Source organism: Nilaparvata lugens, chromosome 12 (assembly GCF_014356525.2).
Source record: "Nilaparvata lugens isolate BPH chromosome 12, ASM1435652v1, whole genome shotgun sequence".
Taxonomy (NCBI): Eukaryota; Metazoa; Arthropoda; class Insecta; order Hemiptera; family Delphacidae; genus Nilaparvata; species Nilaparvata lugens.
In genome coordinates, this window is record NC_052515.1 from 1,962,333 (window position 1) to 1,985,985 (window position 23,653).

At 36.4% G+C, this 23,653-nt stretch overlaps 1 protein-coding gene across 2 annotated transcripts; it reads left to right on the top strand.

Moving 5' to 3' along the window:
* Positions 1–42: 42 nt before the first annotated feature.
* On the top strand, positions 43–23,440 carry LOC111052525 (O-acyltransferase like protein). Of its 2 annotated transcripts, none has more exons than XM_039438632.1 (12): positions 43–222; positions 2,276–2,487; positions 5,022–5,104; positions 7,140–7,324; positions 8,814–8,974; positions 10,748–10,916; positions 14,293–14,486; positions 16,300–16,435; positions 18,508–18,697; positions 20,515–20,657; positions 21,889–21,994; positions 23,187–23,440. In XM_039438632.1, exons 1-12 carry the CDS (start codon positions 214–216, stop codon positions 23,348–23,350), a joined length of 1,752 nt encoding a protein of 583 aa, XP_039294566.1. In that variant the 5' UTR covers positions 43–213; the 3' UTR covers positions 23,351–23,440. The 2 variants fall into 2 exon arrangements, with proteins under 2 accessions (XP_039294566.1, XP_039294567.1); XM_039438633.1 differs by having other exon boundaries at positions 23,190–23,440.
* The last annotated feature ends 213 nt before the right edge of the window (positions 23,441–23,653 follow it).

Sequence of the window (23,653 nt, forward strand, 5' to 3'; positions counted from 1 at the left end):
TAAATAATAATTCTATTCTATTCTTACTTTCTTGCAGTTCTAGATTCATGGGGGAAATTTCCATCCAGTGTGTTGCGAGGAAATATCATCCAATTTGGAAATTTTGACCAGTGCATAAGGACCAATGAGCGTTACTGTCTTCTCACTCTCTCACTCCCTAAGCTGAAGGCATTTGACCATCTCATTCACTCGCATCATATCCTAGCCAGTACCATGGAAGATGTAAGTCACTTTTCCAAATAATATTTCATTCGCATATGTGTTATTTATCACGTTATAAATTTGAAACAAAGATTGTCTGAATCGTATTTTATTTCGCACTAACCTCTCTAGTGAAGTCCACGGTATAATGACAGTGAAGAAAGATTCAGATTCAGATTCAGATTCAGATTCCTTTATTCATGTGTTTAACAAAACATGATTCAACTTACGTTCTAGCGTTAAATAGTTATTTGTGCAACTAGTGCGCAAAGTGTCAGTTTGCTGCACCGAAAGAAACGTTTACGCCCGAGTCGTAGGCGAGGGCGGAATGGTTTCTTGAGTGCAGCAGAGGAACTTTGCTCACGTATTTCACATTAAGTTTTTCCTACAGTTACCATTGAATATGAAAGTGGGTAATTATGGGTAAAATTGCCTGAAATTCATCAAATGTTTTTCTGTGTAATTTTATTATTGATAAAAACCTTAATCCTAAAATCCTAAAGTCCTCGTTGTCGTTGGTTATAATATATAATGAATAATAATTAGCGCGTTGTGCTTGGTTGCACCTCTGCTCACTATAGCAGCCACAGCAGTCACTGTTACCAACTTCATTTTGATTTTGCTGCACTGTTGCTCCATATAACCTACTAATTATTTTGCGTTGCCATGTTGCAAATCTGGAGTGCAGAAAAATTTTTCCCGCACTAGAGCGGAAAAGTGATTCTTTGCGTTCTGTAATCAGTGCAGCAATGGCCACTTTTCAACGTAACTGTAGGAAAAATAAATACCAGTAGCGGTAAAATGACATGGTGAATCAAATTAAACTGATGAGTTCTACAATAATATTGAGCAAGAATAATGATGAAAAATGCAAAAGTTGAGGTACTACTGTAATGTTTTCACATGAAACGGTGAAGTTTGGACCTTAAGAAGTCCATTCTCAGAGAGGGTATCGAGGATAGGAGAACAACCGATGTCAATGCCTTCTATAGACGGTAGCTGATACAGGTTAATTGATACGATATTAACTGTTCATTCTCGTTTAAAGTAATCAATAAATTGTATTTTTCAATAATTTCATAATGAATTGTCATAATTAAGATGAAATACTTTGTTGATTAACTATTAGTGCCGGTTTCCGAGCTCGAGATTTAGTCCTAGACTTTAAACAGCTGGAGTCAGAAAATTGGCTTTCCAAAACGAGGCGTAGTCGCAGCTTTTATAACAGTAGTCATAGTTTTTATTTTCTCATTTCTATAATAATTGGAAACGTTTTTCCTTGACGAAATTAGACATTTCTTAATAATTCAAAATAACTGAAACTTTTCACTATTTTCTCTTCATTTTATTTTGTTTTCAATTTACTAGTTTCTCGAAATTTAATTCAAACATGACTATGACAATGACTGCGACTACGCCCCGTTTCGGAAAGCCAATTTTCTGACTCCAGCTGTTTAAAGTGTAGGACTTAGCTGAATCCCGAGCTCGGAAACCGGCCCTTAATTCTACATTGTTAAAAGACGATCTGGCAACAGAGCAAAGCAAGAAATTGTTAGCGCTGTCCGCTTTGTTGAATGATACAACCACAACCAGATACAGTATCAACATAATATGATACAGTATCAATAGACATGACACAGTTCAAACCAATATGATACACTATCACCTCATAAAATGATACAGTATCACCACACATGATACAGTTTCAAACCAAAATTATACACTATCATCACAACTTGATACACAACCAGATACAGTATCAACATAATATGATACAGTATCAATAGACATGACACAGTTCAAACCAATATGATACACTATCACCTCATAAAATGATACAGTATCACCACACATGATACAGTTTCAAACCAAAATGATACACTATCATCACAACTTGATACACAACTCCATGATTGATACATTCGCTATCTGCTTTGTCGAATGATAGAGAAGGATAGCAACACCATTGCTGATCAAACACTGCCATTATAACGTGGACCTCACTATAGTATTATATCCTTTACAAATGGTCTTTTATCCTAGTTAATTTGTCTGTTTGTTTGTTTGTTTTCAGTCAGGCCACCGTGTCCCAGTAAGCTTCTCGTTGGTGCAGTGGGGTGTATGTGTGCCCAGCTCTTGTGGGGCGACAGACATTGAGTCAGCACTTCGCTCCAATGTGGCTACACACGCTCATGCAAGCGGGGTCGAAGTCAGGGTGGAAGACAAGATGTGTCAAGCCAGGGTAGACCCTTTGCCTGCTCCCAAGTATGGCATGAGGATTGCCTTGTGAGTTCATTTGTTCATTCATTCATTTATTCTTATTGAATGAAAAAGACTAAGAAATTGTCAAAAATGGGTATGAAGAAAGTATGGTGGACAGATTATTGAGTAAAATTAATAGAAAAATTTCAATCAATTCTAGCTTTGTAGGCTCAAACTGTGAGGAGAAGACTTGGATAACAATCCCATATGTAGGCCTTGTATCTGATAAAATAGGTAGGGAATTGAAGAGGAATGGATTTCATGTTGCTTTCAAGACCAAACCGATTTTAAATAGTCTATTTAGCTGGAGTAAAGACAAAATTGATATTTGGGATAAAAGCGGGGTGTACAAACTTAAATGTGATGATTGTAATGCTTGTTACGTGGGTCAGACTGGTAGAAGTTTCAAAAGTAGAATTAAAGAACACATCAGAGATTGGAATAAACAAAATGGGGAATCTAACTTTGCAGAACATTTGATAACAAATAATCACAAGTTCACAGTTAAGGAGAATGTTGAGTTTCTGCATGTTAATAACAAAGGCAGATCTTTGAATATTCTAGAGGCTTTAGAAATAACAGGAGTAATTAAGGAAAATTCCCAGTATAGTTTAAATGACCAGATTCATTTCAACCAGTACAACACTATGAATTTAGTTTTGTCATAAAATTGTAAGCATACATTAATCAATAGTTTTTCCATTTACATATTTGTTTTATTATCTTTCACACTTGTTTTCTTGGTTCTTATTCTGTACTTAAAGTAAATTTTATTATCATGGCGATTCTGTTGCTTAAGCCGCCATTTTGTCACACCGTTGAGGGGGAGGAGACTGTCTAGCTAGGCCAATGGCAGGCGTTCATGCCCTCGACCAATAACAGTACTCGCCTACTAGTATAAATTCTGCTGCTGTTGTATTTAGTTTTAGTTTATCAAAGATTGACAATGGTGTAATAACCGAAACCGGTCTTTCTAATTATCAATAAATCAGTGGTTTTTTTGACAATTTCTTAGTCTTTTTCATTCAATATGAATAATTACCACAATATCAACTTCTCACTACACAAAAAGTGCATTCATTTATTCGTTCATTCATTCATTCATTCATTCGTCCATTCGTTCATTCATCCATTCATTCATTCATTCATACATTCATTCATTCATTCATTCATTCATTCATTCATTCATTCATTCATTCATTCATTCATTCGTTCGTTCCTTCATTCATTCAAACATGACCACACACGTACAGGCGAGATGTCAGGTGACAGGTGAACATCGCAGCGTTTGTGTGTTCTTTCATGTCATGAATACTCGAAGACCGTTCGCCGGAATCTGGCCACTAACGGTCAGACAAGTGTGTACATGCATGTTATCATGTACACACAATGTCCATCATGCATGTTTTGTTATCAGCAAGAAGCTTCCAACATAAAATTTGAAAACACAGTTAATACAGAAGTGTCTATTTGAATTGTTTAAACATAAATTAAATAGAATTGACAACACAGTTGATATAGAGGTGGTAAGTTGAATTGTTTTTCAATTAAATAGTTAATTTGACATGATAGTGAAACCATAGATTGAATAAAATTGACAACACAGTTGATATAGAGGTGGTAAATTGAATTTTTTCTATTGAATGTAGTTGATTTGACATGATAGTGAAACCATAGATAACAATAGCATGAGTAGATATCCCATGGTATAGGGCGTTTATGTCGCAACTTTTACTGTTATCTCAAGCCGATAGTCCATTTAGTTCTCTCCTGTGAAGCTTTATGACGCTGGTAGTCTCTAATATTGTGCCGTTCATACACTCTTACCAGTCAAAACAGTAAAAATCTACAATAATCACAGTAATCGGCTTGAGATAACAGTAAAAGTTGCGGCATAAACGCCCTATACCATGGGATATCTACTTACGCTATTGTTACTCTATGGTGAAACAAACATCGGAATCTTCAAGTAGGCTAAATAGCAGAGAGAAGAAGTTGAAGAAAAAGATATCCCATGGTATTGGTCTTTTGTGTTTCAAATCTCAAATCAATTTATTGTCAATGTCAACTCAAGCCGATTATTGTCGACTACTGTTAGTGATGGTAGAGTATGTCGACTACTGTCTATTATTACTGTTTTGACCGGGTGAGAGTAAAAGAGCGGCACAGTATGAGAGACTACCAGCTTCACATAGCTTCACGAAAAATAACTACTAGGGCTATCGGCTTGAGGTAACAATGAAATTTAAAACATCACTCCCTTTACCATGGGATATCATCTTCTTATGCTATCTTTCCTCTATGGCTATAGCAATACTTAATTGAAGGAGATAATCATTATAAACAAAAACGAATCCGGATTTTGTTTGTTTTGGAAATTATCTAATTAACATTTGATTTTTAATCAAGTATTCAAAATTCTCTTAGCTCTCTGATTCCTTCACCTTCTGTATAATCTAGTGATATTCATCTCAGTTTTCCATAATTCTTCCATAAACTGACCCCTTTTTCCTATTTGAATGTTCACCTATTAAATTATGGTAACTATTAATTTTCAGATTGGTGTTTGGCATACTGATATCATCATGTATAGCTGCCACGTTACTAGACAGTGATAACTACAGAGCAAGGAGACCTAACAGTATGTAATTATTGCTTATAAGTAGTCAAAATAAATTCATTCTCACGTAGTAATTTCATTCATCTCATATGGTAGATAATGTTTTTCTATATGATTTTGTAGAAAATTTTCTCGTCTACAAAATTGAATATGAGCTGAATTCTGCTACGATGGATCGTTCAGGAGTTATAAACGAAAAACTAGACCAACTAAAAATTTTTGCGATCTGCCATTTCCTTTCAGAAGCACTCAGATCTCAGTTCCCAATCAAACTGACCACAGAAATTCACAGACCGTACGCTCCTGACACCTAGCGTCATAAAAATGTAACTACAACTCCACTAGCCAAACAGCTTTGTAACATGGTTTCAGTTTTATGGAAATTACAGCCTTTAATGCCTCTTAATCGATAAAAATTTGAAACATATTAAGAGGAGAGTCTCCTCTGTCAAATTAGGCTGATAATTGTTCAGTTGTGCGAGTATTTGACAAACATTTCTAGAAAGAAACTTGAAGAGCTGTTTCAATCGTTCAATTCACTTCAATGCTTTAGCAATTCGTATTTATTTCTCAGACTTGTAAGAAGATGAAATTCTACTTTAATCGATAGAAAATTGTATGTTCTAAATTTTTTATTTCATTAATTCTCCCGTTAAATCCACGGTAAAGTCACAATTTCCATAAAACTGGAGGACTGCTTATTTTCTGATCTTGGACTTGCCATCTTTCTCATATCCACGTAGTTCACGTTTTTCCCGCTAGATAGCGCGGGAATTCCCAATCTGGATTCTAGCAGCCTGGCTCACAGCTCACAGCTTCTTGAGTTGCTTTGGCTTCAGAATATTGGCAGCGTGAAAATATACAGTAGTCCTTTTTCAGTTTTTCGCTTATAACTCTTCTTCTCCTTCTTCTTTTTCTCCTTCTTCTTCTTCTCCTTCTTCTTTTTTTCTTCTTTTTCTCCAATCTTTTTTTTCTTGTATTCTTCTCCTTCTCCAACTGACTTCTTCTTCCTTTCCTTCTTCTGTCTTCTCTTTTTTCTCCTATATTCTGCTTCTTCCTCTATCTCCTTTTTCTTCTATTGTGGTCTTCTCCTTCTCGTGCCTTCCTATTCTTTTCCTCCTGTCTTCTTCTTCTTCTTCCTCTTTTTCACCAGTCTCCTTCTTTTCCACCTGTATTCTTCCTCTTTCTCTTTTTCATCTGTCTTCTCCACCTGTATTCTTCTTCTTCTTCCTCCTCTTCTTCTTCTTCTTCTTCTTCTTCTTCTTCTTCTTCTTCTCTCTTCTTCTAATTCTTCTCCTCTCTTCTCTCTTCTTCTAATTCTTCTCCTCTCTTCTTCTTCTTCTTCCTGTCTCTTTCTTCTTCCTTCTCTTTCTTCTCCTATTTTCTGCTTCTTCCTCTATCTCCTTTTTTTTCTATTGTGGTCTTCTTCTTCTCGTGTCTTCCTATTCTTTTCCTCCCATCTTCTTCTTCTTCTTCTTCTTCTTCCTTTTCGTCACCTGTCTTTTTCTTCTTTTCCACCTCTTCATCCTCTTTTTCATCTGTCTTCTCTCTCCGCCTGTATTCTTCTCCTTCTTCTTCCTTCTCCTCTTCTTCTTCTCTTTCTTCCTCCTCCTCTTCCTCCTCTTCTTCTTCTCCTCCTTCTTCTTTTTCTTCTCGCAGTGTTCTTAATCGGCCACACTGTTCTTCTATAAACGCGATTATAGAGGTGCGTACCGATTTACGCGCCGCGAACATGAGCAATTCACTTTTTATCAGCTGACTATATCTGTATTTTTACAGAACCGGTATAAGATATAGATATAAAAATCTTGGCATCAGCTGATTAAAAGTGAATTGCTCATGTTCGCGGCGCGTATATCTGTACGCACCTTAACGTTTATCCCACTATAGCGCCTGTGTTTTTTCTTTCCAATAATAATATTGTAATGATGTGTTTCATCAGATGAATATGAATGAATTAATTATTCATAAATAATGAATCAGAATGAACTCACGTGACTCCATTTACACTATAGTGTAAATTGAATTGATTGACAGTTTTTCACTGTGTTTTCAGGTGCTCTGATGTGTTTTTCTCTGAAGAAAAACTGGAAAAAACTGACAGACACTGAGACCAGCAATGCAGAAGACATCGACTGTCTGAATGGAGTGAGATTTATGAGCGCTCTCGCTCTACTCTTCTCTCATAAGCAGATGGGTCTAATGTTTCTGCCCTACATCAACCGCACTGATTTAGCTGAGGTAATCAACTTTTACTGAATTAAATTTAGGTCATTAACTTCAAATGTCTCCTAAAAATTAATGAAAATCCATTAAGAAGCCCAGTGTAACGACTGCTTGTTGAGTGTTCAGGCTGGTAAAAAAGTAAATTCGTATGGCTTTTGTTGGTGGGGAGTCCCTTGCGGGAAGGTCCCACCGCCTGAATATATAATTTAAGCTGTCAATGGGCCTTACGACTGTCATACTTCAGCCGGGACCAACAATTTAACGTGCCCATCCGATAACACGGGAGTGATCTGGTTAAAAAACTTCTGGTATTGAGAGGGTTTGAACCCGGCAAATAAATTCTTTCTGGTGAAGCTAAGTGGCGCTGGTAGTCTCTCATACATTACCTTTCTCATACCCAGCCAAACAGTAATGATAGACAATAGTCGCCAACAATAATCAGCTTGGGTTCATAAAAAATCAGCTCATGATACAAAATGGGATATCCCGGGTGAGAGTGTAAGAATGGCACAGTATAATATGAGACACTATACTAGCGTCACATAGCTTCACCAAAATTAACTACTAGGACTATCGGCTTGAGCTAGCAGTGAAATTTGCAACATAAACGCTCTCTACCATGGAATAACTTATTTTTCTATATTTTCTTCATGGTTTAACTTTCCTCTATTGTTGTGAATAACAAGTCACTCAAATTGTTTCAATGAATATTATTTTCAAGTTCTTCTTCTTCTTACAAACAAGGATTAGGCTTCAACCTGTTCCGACTCACATCTAGCCAATTATTCTTCAAATAAAGATATAAAAATCCTATTATTGCCACCGCTTGCGTGGTCTGCCAACATCTCTTTTGCCTACTGGCTGATAACTATAGTGTCGGTTGCACAAAAGCCGGTTAAATTTTAACCGTGATTAATTCCACGAGAACCAATCGGAGAAGCCGTCTTTTCAAAAACGCCTTTTCTGATTGGTTCTCGTGGAGTTAATCACGGTTGAAATTTAACCGGCTTTTGTGCAACCGGGCCATAGACTTTAAGGGCCGGTTTCCGAGCTCGGTATTTAGCCAAGTCCTAGACTTTAAACAGCTGGAGTCAGAAAATTGGCTTTCCAAAACGGGGCGTAGTTGCAGCTTTTATAAAAGTATAGTCGTAGTTTTTCATTTTCTCATTTCCATAATTGGAAACGTTTTTCCTTGACGAAATTAGACATTTCTTAATAATTCAAAATAGCTGAAACTTTACATTATTTTCTCTTTATTTTATTTTGTGTTCAATTTTCTAGTTTTTCGAAATTTAATTCGAACGTCACTATGACAATGACTGCGACTACGCCCCGTTTTGGAAAGCCAATTTTCTGACTCCAGCTGTTAAGTCTAGGACTTAGCTGAATCCCGAGCTCGGAAACCGACCATTCATATCTTATAGTATAGTAAATATAGTATTTTCAAGTTTATTTCGGAATTTGCAAGATATGAGAATTAATTAACAAATATTTTTTGTTTTAGATAACTGGTATGGCATGGTCAACAATTGGCAGAACAGCTATTATTCACACGGACGCTTTCATATTCATGAGTGGTCTCCTAACTGCAAGAAGTTTTTTGAATGAACTTAGCCGCAAAGGAAAACTGGACGTCAAATCAAGATTAATCTCAAGAATTTTCAGGTATTTTTACAATGTTTGTATTATAGAATTAGTATTCTACTGTAGCCTATAATTTTAAAACGTTAATATCTATATGTTATTTTCATGATAAAATATTTTATGATAACTATGTTTAGAGAGCTCACGTTGATACAGTGTTTAAAATATAACAGAGTTCTTCTTCCTCTCTCTTCTTTATTTCTTCAAAATATTCACTTTCTCTGTATAGGGATATCACTATTAGAATAAATAAAATAAAAATATCATTCAGTAGGCCATCATCCTATATTTTGTCCTATACTACACGAGCAACTTCTGTTTATATGTTTAGATGCTTGGATGTTTAGATGTTTATATTTCACCGGATCTCGAAAACGGCTCTAACGATTCTCACCAAATTCAGAACATAGTAGGTTTATAATATAAAGATTTGATTGCACTGAGTCTCATCCCTGGGAAAACTCGCTGAAGGACATTAAAAGGATAATTATCATTCATCCTTGGAAAAACAGGTGATAATAATTATATTATCGTCTGTTTGTGATGGAAGTGAGTGAGCGAGTTCATGAGTGTGGGACTATGTCAATATTATGACTCAGCTTTTTAATCATTCAATCAGTTACTTAGTGCCGGATGCAAAAGAGGCGGGCTATTTTCAATCCTGATTAATTCCAGTAGATCCATCTTTTTGAAATGGTCTTCTCTAATTTGGTTCAAGTGAAGTTAATCAGGATTAAAATTTAACCGTCTTTTGTGCAACTGGGCCTTAGTAAGGGAAATTTTGCATTCCTCTGGGGATTAATCTCAATTTACTGTGATTAAATAGAACATTTCTGTATGAATGTTATTGTAATTTCTTCTTTCGTAATAAATTTTTATGCTTTTTTACTCCAGAGCGAAGCTCGGTCACCGATATTTAGTACTTATAGGCCATGTATCAACTCATGAGAGTCATTTGAGAATAGGTTTGAGAATATTTTTGAAAATGACTATCATCTCCTGAAACATTTGATGCACTAATAAAATATAAAAGACTGCCGTACTGAATGATATTTCCATTTCATCTTATTTCAAGACCATTTTATCTTATAGTCTACCTCAATAACTTATATTAGCCAGTTTGTTAAGAACATTATTACCTTACGGTATATATATGGACTTGCTTTGTTTCCACAAGTTCAAAAGAACAAGAACACCTCATTTATAATGAAATTAATCACTACGTTCATCCACAGAATACAAGGAGTTTTCTCTGGTTCATCCAATTCAACTCTATGTTTTAATACTGTTTTCTATTCTAGGTTTAACTCTATTCCTGAAAAATTCTGTCTGGGTATTTCTCATTGTATTTATTTATTTCATTTTACTATAAATAGTACAGGCTCAGCCTAGTTTTTCCTCCAATGTCATAATTGTATTATAATTATAGTATCTTATACAATAAATGAATGAATGAAAAAATTAATATTTTTTACAAAGAAGCACTGGGAGAGAAAAACTAAGGATACTCCTTGTGCTATTTCTCTCCCAAATTCAGATCACAAGTCCAAAATAGGGTTATATGGTTTCACTTTTCTAACATTTAGTCTATTTTCACTAAAAAACAACGGAAACTAAGAATTTGTTTTAATTGAAACATTGATAGATACAATATAATTCTCTACTATGAATGATTGGGGAAGGAACAACAGGCTTGTCCAAAACTGTTCCTTTCCCAATAATTTTGGATAGAAATTCGTACTAATGATTCATCTAAACTTCACTCCATTTAATATTAATTGTCTCATTTTCTAGGCTGAGTCCCAACTTGATGGCTGTAATTCTGTTTGCCACATGGATATTTCCGAATATCAACTGGGGTCCCCTCTGGCCTCAAGTTGTTACAACACACTCCCAACTCTGTCGCAAATATTTCTGGCGAAATATGCTCTACATTCACAATTTCTTCCCCTTTGAAAAGATGGTGAGTGATCGTATTCTTTCAAATTCCTTCCCTATTCAATATTTGGTGATTTGTTGAATACAATAATTTAATGATAAAGTATAAACTTTCCTATAATTAGATTAGATTTTTGAAAAAATTAAAAAATCGAATAACCATTTTTTCAATACTATATATTTCTCACAACATGTTCTGACTGTTCATGTGATTTTCAAGTTCTAGATTTTCCTATGGCACAACTCACACTTACGCGACTCAGGTCGAAAAGAGACTCGACTCTAGTCGAGAGCATGTGTTTTCAAATGGTAACATTCGCGGAGACTAGATTCGACTGGTCTGAGTGTCACCATTTGGAAACACATGCTCTCGACTAGAGTCGAGTCTCTTCTCGACCTGAGTCGCATAAGTGTGAGTTGAGCCTATCCCTTTCATGTATAAGCCTATTCTTTCCTCTATTATATTACTAGCCGTCAGGCTCGCTTCGCTCGCCATATCCGTCTAGCCAGGGGGCTCCGCCCCCTAGACCCCTGACTGGATCGTCCAAGAATGAGATCAGCAGGCTCGCTTCGCTCGCCTGCATTTTTCATTTGAGCATTTTTATCATATGTTAGGACGATCCAGTCGGGGGTCCAGACTGAACGTCTGGCTGAACGGATATGGCGAGCGAAGCGAGCCTGACGGCTAGTAATATAATATTCCCAGGAATAGCTCTGATTGGAGTAGCAGTGCCCAATCAATTTTATAAATGCATTTCAATCTTCAACTTGGTGCCAACCTAACAAAGTCAACTCAACTTAATGCCAACCTGACAAAATTTTTAATTTAGTTACCAGTTAACAACTGTTTCGAAGAGGTATTCTCTCTAGATTATAGTTCTATATTAACATATGGTATGGACATTTTTCAATTATAATTAAGAGAATAAGAACATACATTCTAAAAGACGAACTTTAAACACTTAAAAACCACCCTTAGAGATATTGCCAAAGATTTCTTAGTGCGCCTCTAATGGGCCAACTGAACATACCTACCAAATTTGAACGTTTTTGGTCCGGTAGATTTTAGTTCTGCGAGTGAGTGAGTGAGTCAGTCAGTCAGTCAGTCAGTGAGTGCCCTTTCGCTTTTATATAAATAGATTATAGATTAAGGTCAAAAGCAGTTTTATGGGAATGCCTGTTGTTTTCGCCTGGATTGTATTTATGAATAAATACTATACCTTTTATACGCGGGTTTTTACAGCCTTCCCGTCCGTTTCCCGCACTCAACACGCCATCTGCCTCCACTCTATCTCTCCACACGTCTTGTTGGATACCCTTCTCTCCAAGGCCTCTCCTATGTTCTGCTGTCGACCGTACGTGGTCGTCCTCGTTTCCTCCTCTCAGCCGGAATCCAATCATATACAGAGTGACACAGAATAACGGGAACTTTTAAAAACGCCATAAAACATTAGTGGGAAGGTCAAAAATGATTCTATTCAAACTAATGTAAAGTTCAAGACTTGCCATTTGGGAATTATTAATAGCATCTATCACTTTTTGACAATTACTTATTCAAGGTGGCTTCCTCCTGCACGAATACACTCTTGAAATCTGTGTTGAGATTCCTGAACGATTGCTGCAACATTTCAGCTGGGATATTGTTAGTTTTATTTTGAATTGTCTGTTATGATTCAACCACAGTTATTGGTCAAGTTGTGAAAACGTTTGATTTGAGATAGCTCCACAAACAGAAAATCGCAGGTGGACAGATATCATGGGACCAGGAAACGCAACCTAATCGTGAGATTACACGGTTATACTAAACAATACTCACTCGCACAGTTACCATTGAATGCCGTGCAGAGTGGATTTCGCTCACAATTCCATCAATAATTTTGAATTTATTAAAAATAAAAACATAATTCAAAATGAGATCCGCAATATCCCAGATTAGATGTTGCAGCGATCAATGAGTGATCGTCAACACAGATTTCCAGAGTGTATTCGTTCAGGAGGAAGACATCTTAAAGAATTAATGGTCAAAAAGTGATAGATGTCATTAATAATTCTCAAATAGCAAGTCTTGAACTTCACATTAGTTTGAATAAAATCATTTTTACCCTTCCCACTAATGTTTTATGGCGTTTTTAAAAGTTCCCGTTATTCTGTGTCACCCTAACTTCTTTGATGTGAGACTGGGGCTCATACTTCTGAGATGTCCGTACCACTGGAGTTGTTTCTCCTCCACCTTATCCACCGCTGACCTGTCCAATTTCATTTTCACCCTTATAACCTCATTTCTCACCATAAGGCTCAACTCACACTTGTGAAGAACTGTGTAAGTTATGAGGCCGAAGTATGAGCATTAACCAAGAGACTGAAACAAAGATTATTGGCTATGGAGATGAATAATTTTTGGATAGTAGTTCTCATCGAATTTCCATCTAGCTGTTAACCCTGTTGTCAATGTCTGCAGTAGCAGAAGTCTTCGGGGTGATTTGCAGCATTTATTTGGGATTCTCGATAAATAATAATTATGAATTACTGGAGAAGATGTTGCCAGCTGACCTTGAGAGATCGGCTCAACTCACACTTACGCGACTCAGGTGGAGAAGAGACTCGACTCTAGTCGAGTGCATGTGTTTCCAAATAGTGACACTCAGACTAGACGACTCTTAGTTTCCGCGACGTCACCATTTGAGAACACATGTCCTCGACAAGAGTCCAGTCTCTTCTCGACCTGAGTCACGTGAGTGTGAGTTGAGCCGATCTCTCAAGGTCAGCTGGCAACATCTTCTCCAGTAATTCATAATTATTATTTAACGAAAATCCCAAATAAATGCTGTAAATCACCCCGAAGACTTCTGCTACTGCAGACATTGACAACAGGGTTAACAGCTAGATGGAAATTCGATGAGAACTACTATCCAAAAATTATTCATCTCCATAGCCAATAATCTTTGTTTCAGTCTCTTGGTTAATGCCCATACTTCGGCCTCATAAGTTACACAGTTCTTCACAATTGTTTTGAAACCCTGTTTCTTTACTCTTTCAGATATATCATCCGCCCAAAGTATTGAATGATTAAAACTCTGGTCAAAAATTCCTGTTTGCAACTCTTGAATGGTTAAAGCTCCAAGTATTGAATGGTTAAAACTCTGGTTAAAAATTCCTGGTTAAAACTTTTCCCTTTTCAATCCTGTATCAAATCTCTCTCTCATCCCGTCCATCATCTTTTATTGTCATACCCAAGTACTGGTACTCCTTGGCATTTGCAATTTCCGAGGTGTCGTCAGTATTCACTGAATTTCCTCCTCCTATGAATAGATAAATGAATAAATAATGATTGGAAAATATGCAAAATTATACTGCTCACACTCATTCATCAGTAAATTATTGTGTTTTCTCAATTTGTCTAGTGTCTCACTCACACCCATCAGTTGGGTATGGACATGCAGCTATTCATAGCATCTCCTCTCCTTGTCTACTGTATGTGGAGGTGGCCCAAGAGATCGGTGCTAGGCTTACTAACGGCTGCATCCTTATCAACCATGTTTAGATACAACGCAACCATTGAACACAATCTCAGTCCTATTGTGCACTATGGAGTGTCGTAAGTACCTTAGAAATAGCATAATAAGATGGTGTGATATAGAACTATAATCTAGTTTTCTGTAAAGTGAGAAGTTTTTAGCTCAAAAATTTCTAGTTTCATTCAAAATTTAGACTTTTTGAATAATTATTTAGTTACTGTTCTAGATTTTTTAATTTCATGCTCTAAATAGTATCTATTTTATTCAAAATTTGCTCGTTTATCCAAGTATTGAAGACTGTAAATTGTATTTTGAAAAGTGAAAGTGACATAACCAACATTTTGATTTGGACAGTATAGTAAAAATTGGAAATGGGACAGTTTTGGGCATGAGCCTGTTGTGCCTTTCCTCATGTTAAGTATTTGTACACATTGTAAATAAATAACTAAATAACTAAACTCAAATTATTGTTTTTTTGTGTATCAAGTTGAGATGATACTGTATCATGTGTGGTGATACTGTATCATTTTATGGTGATAGTCAATCATAAATGCACTATGGAGTGTCGTAAGTACCATTCCACACCACATTACCACATAGAAATCAACTATAGTGAGGTTCACGTTATAATGGAAGTGTTAGATTGGCAATTGTATTTGTTATCCTTGTCTATCATTCAACAAAGCGGATAGCGCTATCTCTTTTTGGTTTTGATCTCTTGTCAGATCGTTTTTTAACATTGTAGAAAATTAATTAACAAAATATTCAATCTTGATTATGGAAATTCATTATGAAGTTATTGAAAAATATAATTTCTTGCTTAATAAAATATAATTGATTATTCTAAACGAGAATGAACAGTTAATATTACATCATTGAACCTGTATCAGCTACCGTCTATATAAGGCATTGACAAGTCTGAGGATCGGCAACGTTGTTCTCCTATCTTCCTCTACTGCCATTATAATTGGACCTCACTATAGTGTTTGTTTTTAGAGCACCGTCTCGTATAGGCTGGAAAAGTCCATCTGTGGGGGAATAGTCAGGTCTACATGTCTACAATACTTTGTTAATTAAAAAAAGGCTTAAGGATAACTAGTAGTTCTGTGTAGACAGAACAATAGACCTCACGCAGTATTCTCATCCACAAGTACCTGATTGAAACTGTAGACCTTATGGAAATACTGTAATAGTCTGGCTTCTCCACACATCTGTGTAATCACTTGTCAGCTAATTTATTATGAATAATTAGGGGAATAGTCAGGTCTACATGTCTACAATACTTTGTTAATTAAAAAAAGGCTTAAGGATAACTAGTAGTTCTGTGTAGACAGAACAGTAGACCTCACGCAGTATTCTCATCCACAAGTACCTGATTGAAACTGTAGACCTTATGGAAATACTGTAATAGACTGGCTTCTCCACACATCTGTGTAATCACTTGTCAGCTAATTTATGATGAATAATTCTATAGTCTGTTTTTACTCTAAAGGTGCGTACAGATTTACGCGCCGCGAACATGAGCAATTCACTTTTAATCAGCTGATGCCAAGCTTTTTATATCTGTATCTTACCGTTTCTGTAAAAATACTGATATAGTCAGCTGATTAAAAGTGAATTGCTCATGTTCGCGGCGCGTATATCTGTACGCACCTTTATATTGGCGTATGAAGGAGGCACCTTTTTCTCAGGTCGAGAAAAGACTGCGACTCTAGTCTCTTCTCGACTCAGCATGTTTCCAAATGGTAACATCGCGGAGACAAGAATCGACTGGTCTGAGTGTCACCATTTGGAAACACATACTGCGTCGAGAAGAGACTAGAGTCGCAGTCTATTCTCGACTTGAGTCGCGTAAGTGTGAGTTTAGCCGTTATTTGTTTATTGTGTTTGCAGAATAGCCCAGTTGATGAGGACTGCAGATTTGTCTTATATCCGGCCAACACACAGAGCTACTGTTTATATAATGGGAATTTTCTTTGCCTATTACCTGCATTTGAGAAGGAATCAGCCACCACTTATTATGTCTAAGGTACGGTAACTCTTCAATGTTGTTTTCCATCACTAACTGCTTATTATTAAATCACTTTTTGCAAATAAAAAGAACGACTAGCAGTAAGATTTTCACGGTAACTGTTCACATATATCTATATAATTATCACCATCTGTACATCTTTACATTGTAAAGTGTTTCTGAAACACTAATGGGACTCTATCTATTTTGAGCTAACAATACAGATTGTTAGCATATTTCCACATATGAATTTACAAGATATTGTTTTCAATTCGTCGCCTTATGCGTATATGAATCATTTTCACTCAATCAGTAGAATCAAACAAATTTGTAAACTCAATGTTACAATAATCGATAGCCTAGAGACAATAATAATATTATTATGAGTAATATTCTACTCTCTTATGTTTATTATGATACGTAGAGAAGTTCCATAGAATATCCAGCTTATTTTCAACAGGACGTTTTTTATTATTTGAGTAGCCTTTTCAGGTTTGCCGTGACGGGACATTATACTGAACCTTCAAACCTTAATGTTGCAATTTGGAGGGAGTACCTGTCTGTTGAGGTAACTAGTTTTGAAAACACAAATTTAAATTGTCAAGCAATTTTTTTCTTTTAAAGTTGACAATTTAAATTTGTGTTTTCATTATGGAAAAGTACCACAACATCACTCACAACACAATTGAAAGGTAACTAGTTTTCTTGGAGTGGAATTGCAAAAAATATGAAATCGTATAAACACCTGGGAAAACTTATGAAACAGCTCTATCATGCACTTTTTGCGCTCAGAACTGTGAGAACTACATCCACTATAAAGACAGCCCACGAGGTATATCATGGATATTTGTCAGCCCTAATATGCTACAGCATTTTATTTTGGGGGAATATTAAAAATAACACTTATATACAATATTTAAGATGCAAAAGAAAGATGCTCGTGTTTTGGAGGGCTTGCGGCCATCCAATTCATGTAGGCACATTTTTGGAAAATACAGGTTTCTCACGATCCAAGCATTGCTTTTCCTTGAGACTGTGAATTTTGTCTCAAAAAATTCGGAGAGATTTGGAAAAAATATAGTTTTCCATGGTTATTGCACAAGAGCAAAGAGTTCAGCTGTATGTATATCAGTACCCGGCTCACAAACTGACACCTGGAAAAAGGGCCATATTATTCGGGACTCAAGCTCTTCGATTGTCTGCCTGGAAGAATAAGGTTATGTGGTAGTCATAGGCTATCCTTGTCTTCAATTAGTAGTGTACTTGTAAAAGCGTGTCCCCTATACAATGAAGGAATGTTGTGGTGCCTTTACACTTTGAGTTGATACAGATGGATAGAAAAATGTTGATGACATGTTACATGCCACTTGAGCTCTGCTCAGATTTGTGGCTTTACGTGAAAAATGACAGTAATAATAAGAAGAAAACTTTTTATCACCTGTCACTCTTCTTCTTCTTCTTCTTCCTCTCTTCTTCTTCTTCTTCTTCTTCTTCTTCTTCTCTTCTTCTTCTTCTTCTTCTTCTTCTTCTTCTTCTTCTTCTCTTCTTCTTCTTCTTCTTCTTCTTCTCTTCTTCTTCTTCTTCTTCTTCTTCCTCCTCCTCTTCTTCTTCTTTTCTTCTTCTTCTTCTTCTTCTTCTTCTTCTTCTTCTTCTTCTTCTTCTTCTTCTTCTTTGACTGTGCCTTATCCCATTTAAATGTGGTCGGCATTCCTTTCTCGTAGTCTGCCTCTCCACAAAGTCTTATCCAATGCTTGCTCTCTCCTCCAACCACTCTCCCGCAAGTCAGCCGCTATTCTATCTCCCCACCTCATCCTAGGTCTACCTCGTTCTCTCACACCATCCAAAACCAAATCCTGTCCAACATAATCCTCCTCCCGTCGCTGTACATGCCCAAACCACCTCATCCTTGTCTCCTGCATTTTCTTTCCCAGTGGTCCAACTTTTACAGTTCCTCTGATTAATTCATTTCTTATTTTATCTCTTCTTGAAACCCCACACATCCATCTTAACATCACCTATCACTCTTCTATTACTTACATAATATGATTTATTTTTATTTTTAATTCTATATTCATCTTCAATTGTTCTAGATGACAGTAGCATTTGGATGGCTGTTTGGTCTTACATTGGGACTTGTGGTGTTGATTGGTCCCTACAACACGGCTCTCCTGGGATATGTTTATGATCCAGTTGAAGCAGCCATCTACTCAGCCTTCTCTCCCATTCTATGGTGCACATTTATCTCATGGGGAGTGATGGCTTCTCATTATGGTTACGGAGGTGAGCTACTTCATTAATTCATTCATTCATTGATTCATTCATTCATTCATTCATTCATTCATTCATTCATTCATTCATTCATTCATTCATTCATTAATTGGTTCATTGATTCATTGATTCATGATTCATTGATTCATTGATTCATTGATTCATTCATTCATCCATTCATTCATGGAAAGTATCAGGTAACCCGTGATCCGCAAAGATCTTGACCTCTTGACAAACTGAAAATTGACCTGCTGAGATCTTGAAGAATCTAAATAGAATCTTTAACCATCCTCGGTAAATTAAGAATCTATATGCAAAGTTTTAAGTTGATCAGTTGAGTAGTTGAGACGTGACCTATCCCGTTCTTGTATAAGCCGGTTCTTTCCTTTATTATAGTATAGATAATTAATTGCCAAATACGGGATGAACCAACAGAGGTATTCGTCCAAAACTGTTCCTATTCATAATTTTAATTCTAAAACCTGTCTGGACGTATGGAATTCAGCTTTGGGGCTGCTCTAAAACATCTAATATCAGTCAGATTCAAACATTCCAAAACAAAGTACTGCGGAACATGGTGAATGCGCTCTGGTACATAAGGAACAGCGATTTGCACCGAGTTCTACACATCCCCTATGTGAACTGTGAGATAAGACGATTGGCAGCCCATCATGAGTCACGTCTTCATCAACACGACAACACCGAAGTCATCCAACTACTAGACAACACTGAACTCACTAGGAGGTTGAAGAGATCAAAGCCCTTCGAGTTGGTGTAGTGCTAGTGGAGTGATTGAAGTATATTGAATAAAAGTTTAGTGAAATAATTTAAAGTAGTGAAATTATAGATTGGAACTGTAGGCTTCACTGGAAGACTTTAGCAATAAAAATTAATTTAGGATAAGAAATAACAGAACAAAATTAATGGTTAGTCCTAGTGACTAGTTTTAATAGAAATAACAAAAAAATCATAATCTTATTCTTTACTTATTTACTGTCACAATAAGTTTGGTTCATCATTAAAATGATAGGTTGAGGAAAATGAGGTAACCTTGTGATATTCCTCTCCCAAATTTAGATAAGGTTACACATATAGTCTGAAATGGGTTGCCTTGTGGGTTTTCACTTCAGTCCAAAAATAGTTTCACGAAGCATAATCATTTTGAAATTTAGATGTTTTGAAACCGAATATAGAAGAATTTATTATTACATATGATTCATTCATTCAATCTTGTATTCTTTAAGCAATAGATACATTTATCCATTCATTCATTCATTCATTCATCCTTCCATTCATTAATCCATAATCCATTCATTCATGGAAACTAGCAGGTAGCCAATGCTCAATTAAAAACTTGAGAGACTGAAAACTTGACGTGCTCAAATCTTGAAGAATTTAAAATAGGCCTATAACCATCCTTGGTAAATTAACAATCTATATGCGAAATTTCAGTTGAGTAGTTGAGACGTGATGAAGCGTCATTCGTGAATTTCCTATCCCCTACGTGTATAAGCCAGCTCTTTCCTTTGTTATATTATAGATTGTATTTATTAACTTATAGATTGTATTGGCTCTAGAATAGGAAATACAGTATCCACTTAATAAAGAAATTTTGATGATGGGACCGAAAATAACAGTCATGCATATTACCATAGATAAAGGAAGCATAAGTATAACTATATTTACTAAGCATAACTATATTTTTTGTCTCTGATATTACTCTGTCATGAATTTTAATTTGGAAAGGTTCTCTCCATTTCTATGTTTCTCTAATCGAAATTGGGCCCACCAATTCTATAAATTTCTCAAATTCTGAATAATTGTTTCAGGTTGGTTTGGAAAGTTTCTGTCGTGGAAATATTTCAAAGTGTTCACTCGACTGGCCTATGCCATCTACTTGACTCAGTTTCCAGTTTTCTTCTACAATGTTGGAACAACTAAGGCGGCTCTATATTATTCATCACTCGATTTGGTAATATTTTTCCTCATCAGTAATTGATCTTTTCAATAATTATGATTATTTTTAAGATTATTGGCTATTGATTTTATTATCATGAATTTCAGCATAGCATCATATCTCACTCCGAAATGTCATACTTCATTAATATCCAATGTTGAGGTGAATTATTTACCGTAGGCCCTAAATATTGATTCAACATTTTTTATTCAATTCAAATTTAAACTGCAATCATACCAGAAAAATACCTAGATTTTTTGTCTCTGCTAGTACTTATTTGAATTCTATTACCCTACTCTTTGTAGTCTTATGCCGGGTCTACACGACAACGATATTTGCGCAAACTTGGCTCAGAGCCAGGTTTACGCAGATCTGGCTTTCAGCCAAGTTTGCTCAAACCTCTGTTCACACGACACCAACTTTAACACGAACCTGTATTATAAACTCTATACGAAGTCTTTGAAGTGTTTATAAACTTGAGATGAATAGTAACTCAAGCCTTCTCCTCCTCCTCCTCCTCCACCTCCTCCTCCTCCTCATTCTCCTCCTCCTCCACCTACTCCTCCTTCACCTCCTCATCCTCTCCTTCTCCATCTACTTCTCCTCTTCCTCCTCCTCACCCTACTCCTCCTCCACCTATTCCTCCACCTAATCCTCCACCTCCTCCTCCTCCTCCTCCTCCCACTTCTCCTCCGTCTCCTCAATAATAATAATCATAGAATACTGCTTATCAAATGAAGATTGAATAACTATATCTATTACATTACTATAGAGTAAATAAGATAATTATTATCCATTTAAAAATATTCCTTGTTTTTGAGTATTTTTTGAGAATTGACCTCACACATATCGTTGTCGTGTAGACCGGGCATTAGTGTCAACTCACAATTACGCGATTGAGGTCGAAAAGAGACTCGACTCTAGTCGAGAGCATGTGTTTTCAAATTCTAACAGTCGCGGAGACTAGAATCGACTGGTCTGAGTGTCACCATTTGGAAACACATGCTCTCGACTAGAGTCGAGTCTCTTCTCGACCTGAATTGCGTAAATGTGAGTTGAGCCCTACTTATGAATAATGAACCATTGAAATAATTATTTTGTTATGGGAACAATTTTTGGGAGAAATCCTGTTTGCTTCCATTTTCTAATAAAAAATAAATATTTTATCAATTGGTGTTTGCTGTTCAATTATAGTAATTGGTGATTGTTGATTATTAGTACCTAATTTTAAATATTTTTGTTTCAGTTTAATTTCAGTGAATTCGGTGTGATTGTTTTCCTATCAGTTGCACTCACATTATTGGTTGACCTGCCGTTCCAGAATTTACGAAGAGTTTTGCAATCAAGAAAAGGCAAGTAACTTTTTATGTCAATCAAAAATAATGTTATTACCTTATCAGCAGGATTTCAAAAATTCATAATAAAGTATTGACATATTATTGTTCATCTCGTCAAGTACTAGGCCTATCATTCCTCAGAGTTTGAATGATTTAGATATTATATCACTTTTTCCACGAAATATACCACAAAACTACTGAAATTCTACAATATTAAATTCAAGAGTACCACAGCCTTCTGTCTTCTATGTTACCATGTTCACATGTTCTGTGTTGAAAATTTTATATTCCCACAATGGTCGATTCGATTGAATTTGATTAATTAACATATTTAACTTAACAATGTTACTTCTACTAAAAAAAATTATCGTTATAGATACACCAAAATCGTAACTTATAGTCTATTACTACATCGTAGCTCCTAATAGATCGAGAAAACATCGTCTTGAATTTAAAGTCAATACACTACTAAAGGCCATTCCACACAGCACGTGGCGTGCGTGGCTGGACGCACGCTAGCTACTTTTCAAAACATCGCTTCCCAGCTAATCAAATGTAGCAGCCACGGCCACGCGGCAACGCTTGCTATACTAGCCATGCGTGGCTACCGTTCGCTCTCTGAGCGATCTTTTCAAACGTGTCCGGCCACGTTTTGGTCCGAGCATGCGCAGAACGTATACTAGACGTATACTATCGTATAGAACGTATACTATCATTGTCAGCCTCAAGGTCGCGCATGAAATGATGGAATTCGCCGTAGGTCTTCCTTTTTTTATTGATTGGATGTACCCACTGGTCCCGTGCTGTCACCGAATACAATAAAACCAGCTCATTATCATTACTACTGCTGCTGTTGGAGTCATCAAACCAAGGTAAGCCACAAGAAAATCCAGATTCACACCACGGGACCGTTGGAGTTGACATCTTCCTGCATACTGACGGTAAACGTGGCCGGTATAGCATCGCAACAGTCGTGGCGGTGTGAATTGGCATGTGGCTAGAGTGGCCGGCGTGGCGTGCGTCCAGCCACGCACGCCACGTGCTGTGTGGAATGGTCTTAAGAGCTGCATTATAGTTGGTACCTAGAATAACAGGTTTCTAAGATTAATTTTTTTTTTCGAATTCTCATCATATAATTTTTCTCATTATATTTATCTTCCTTCCACAAATTTTCCATGAATTTTCTAACAAAAAATTGTGTTTTCAGCAGCCAACACCAAAGAAAACCTTGTTGAAAAATGTGACTCCAGTGAGGCAGTCTTCTCGAAAAACACGGGAAACGCTACAAATGACAATGAAGCAGCTATAAACAGAGATTCAGACCTCAGAAGGAGACAAGGCTCGATAAGGGACATTGGAACCAATCTATAAATAATTGAACCTGATATTAGATTTTAGTTTAGCTTGTAAGTTATTGAACACTATTTTTAAAATTTGTAAAATAAAACCATACGACTGAGACTAATTTTTATTACAAACTAGCTGGCCCGTCGATCTTCGTACCGCCAAATACAGTAGTTATTAATGCATCTCATAATCGAGCATGGCGTGGAACGGTGTGATAAGGCAATCTCCATAAGATCAACACTTTGTATCACCAAGCCGCGCCTCCTCAGGTGTGCTTAGCCTTAGCTTTATCTGATTCACTATATTTTCATGAAACTTATCCAACAA

Excerpts from the sequence above, each read along its gene's own strand:
- LOC111052525 (XM_039438632.1), top strand. Across the intron at positions 10,917-14,292 it reads TCTTCCCCTTTGAAAAGATG|TGTCTCACTCACACCCATCA; the intron begins GTGAGTGATCGT and ends CAATTTGTCTAG. Across the intron at positions 21,995-23,186 it reads AGTTTTGCAATCAAGAAAAG|CAGCCAACACCAAAGAAAAC; the intron begins GCAAGTAACTTT and ends TTGTGTTTTCAG.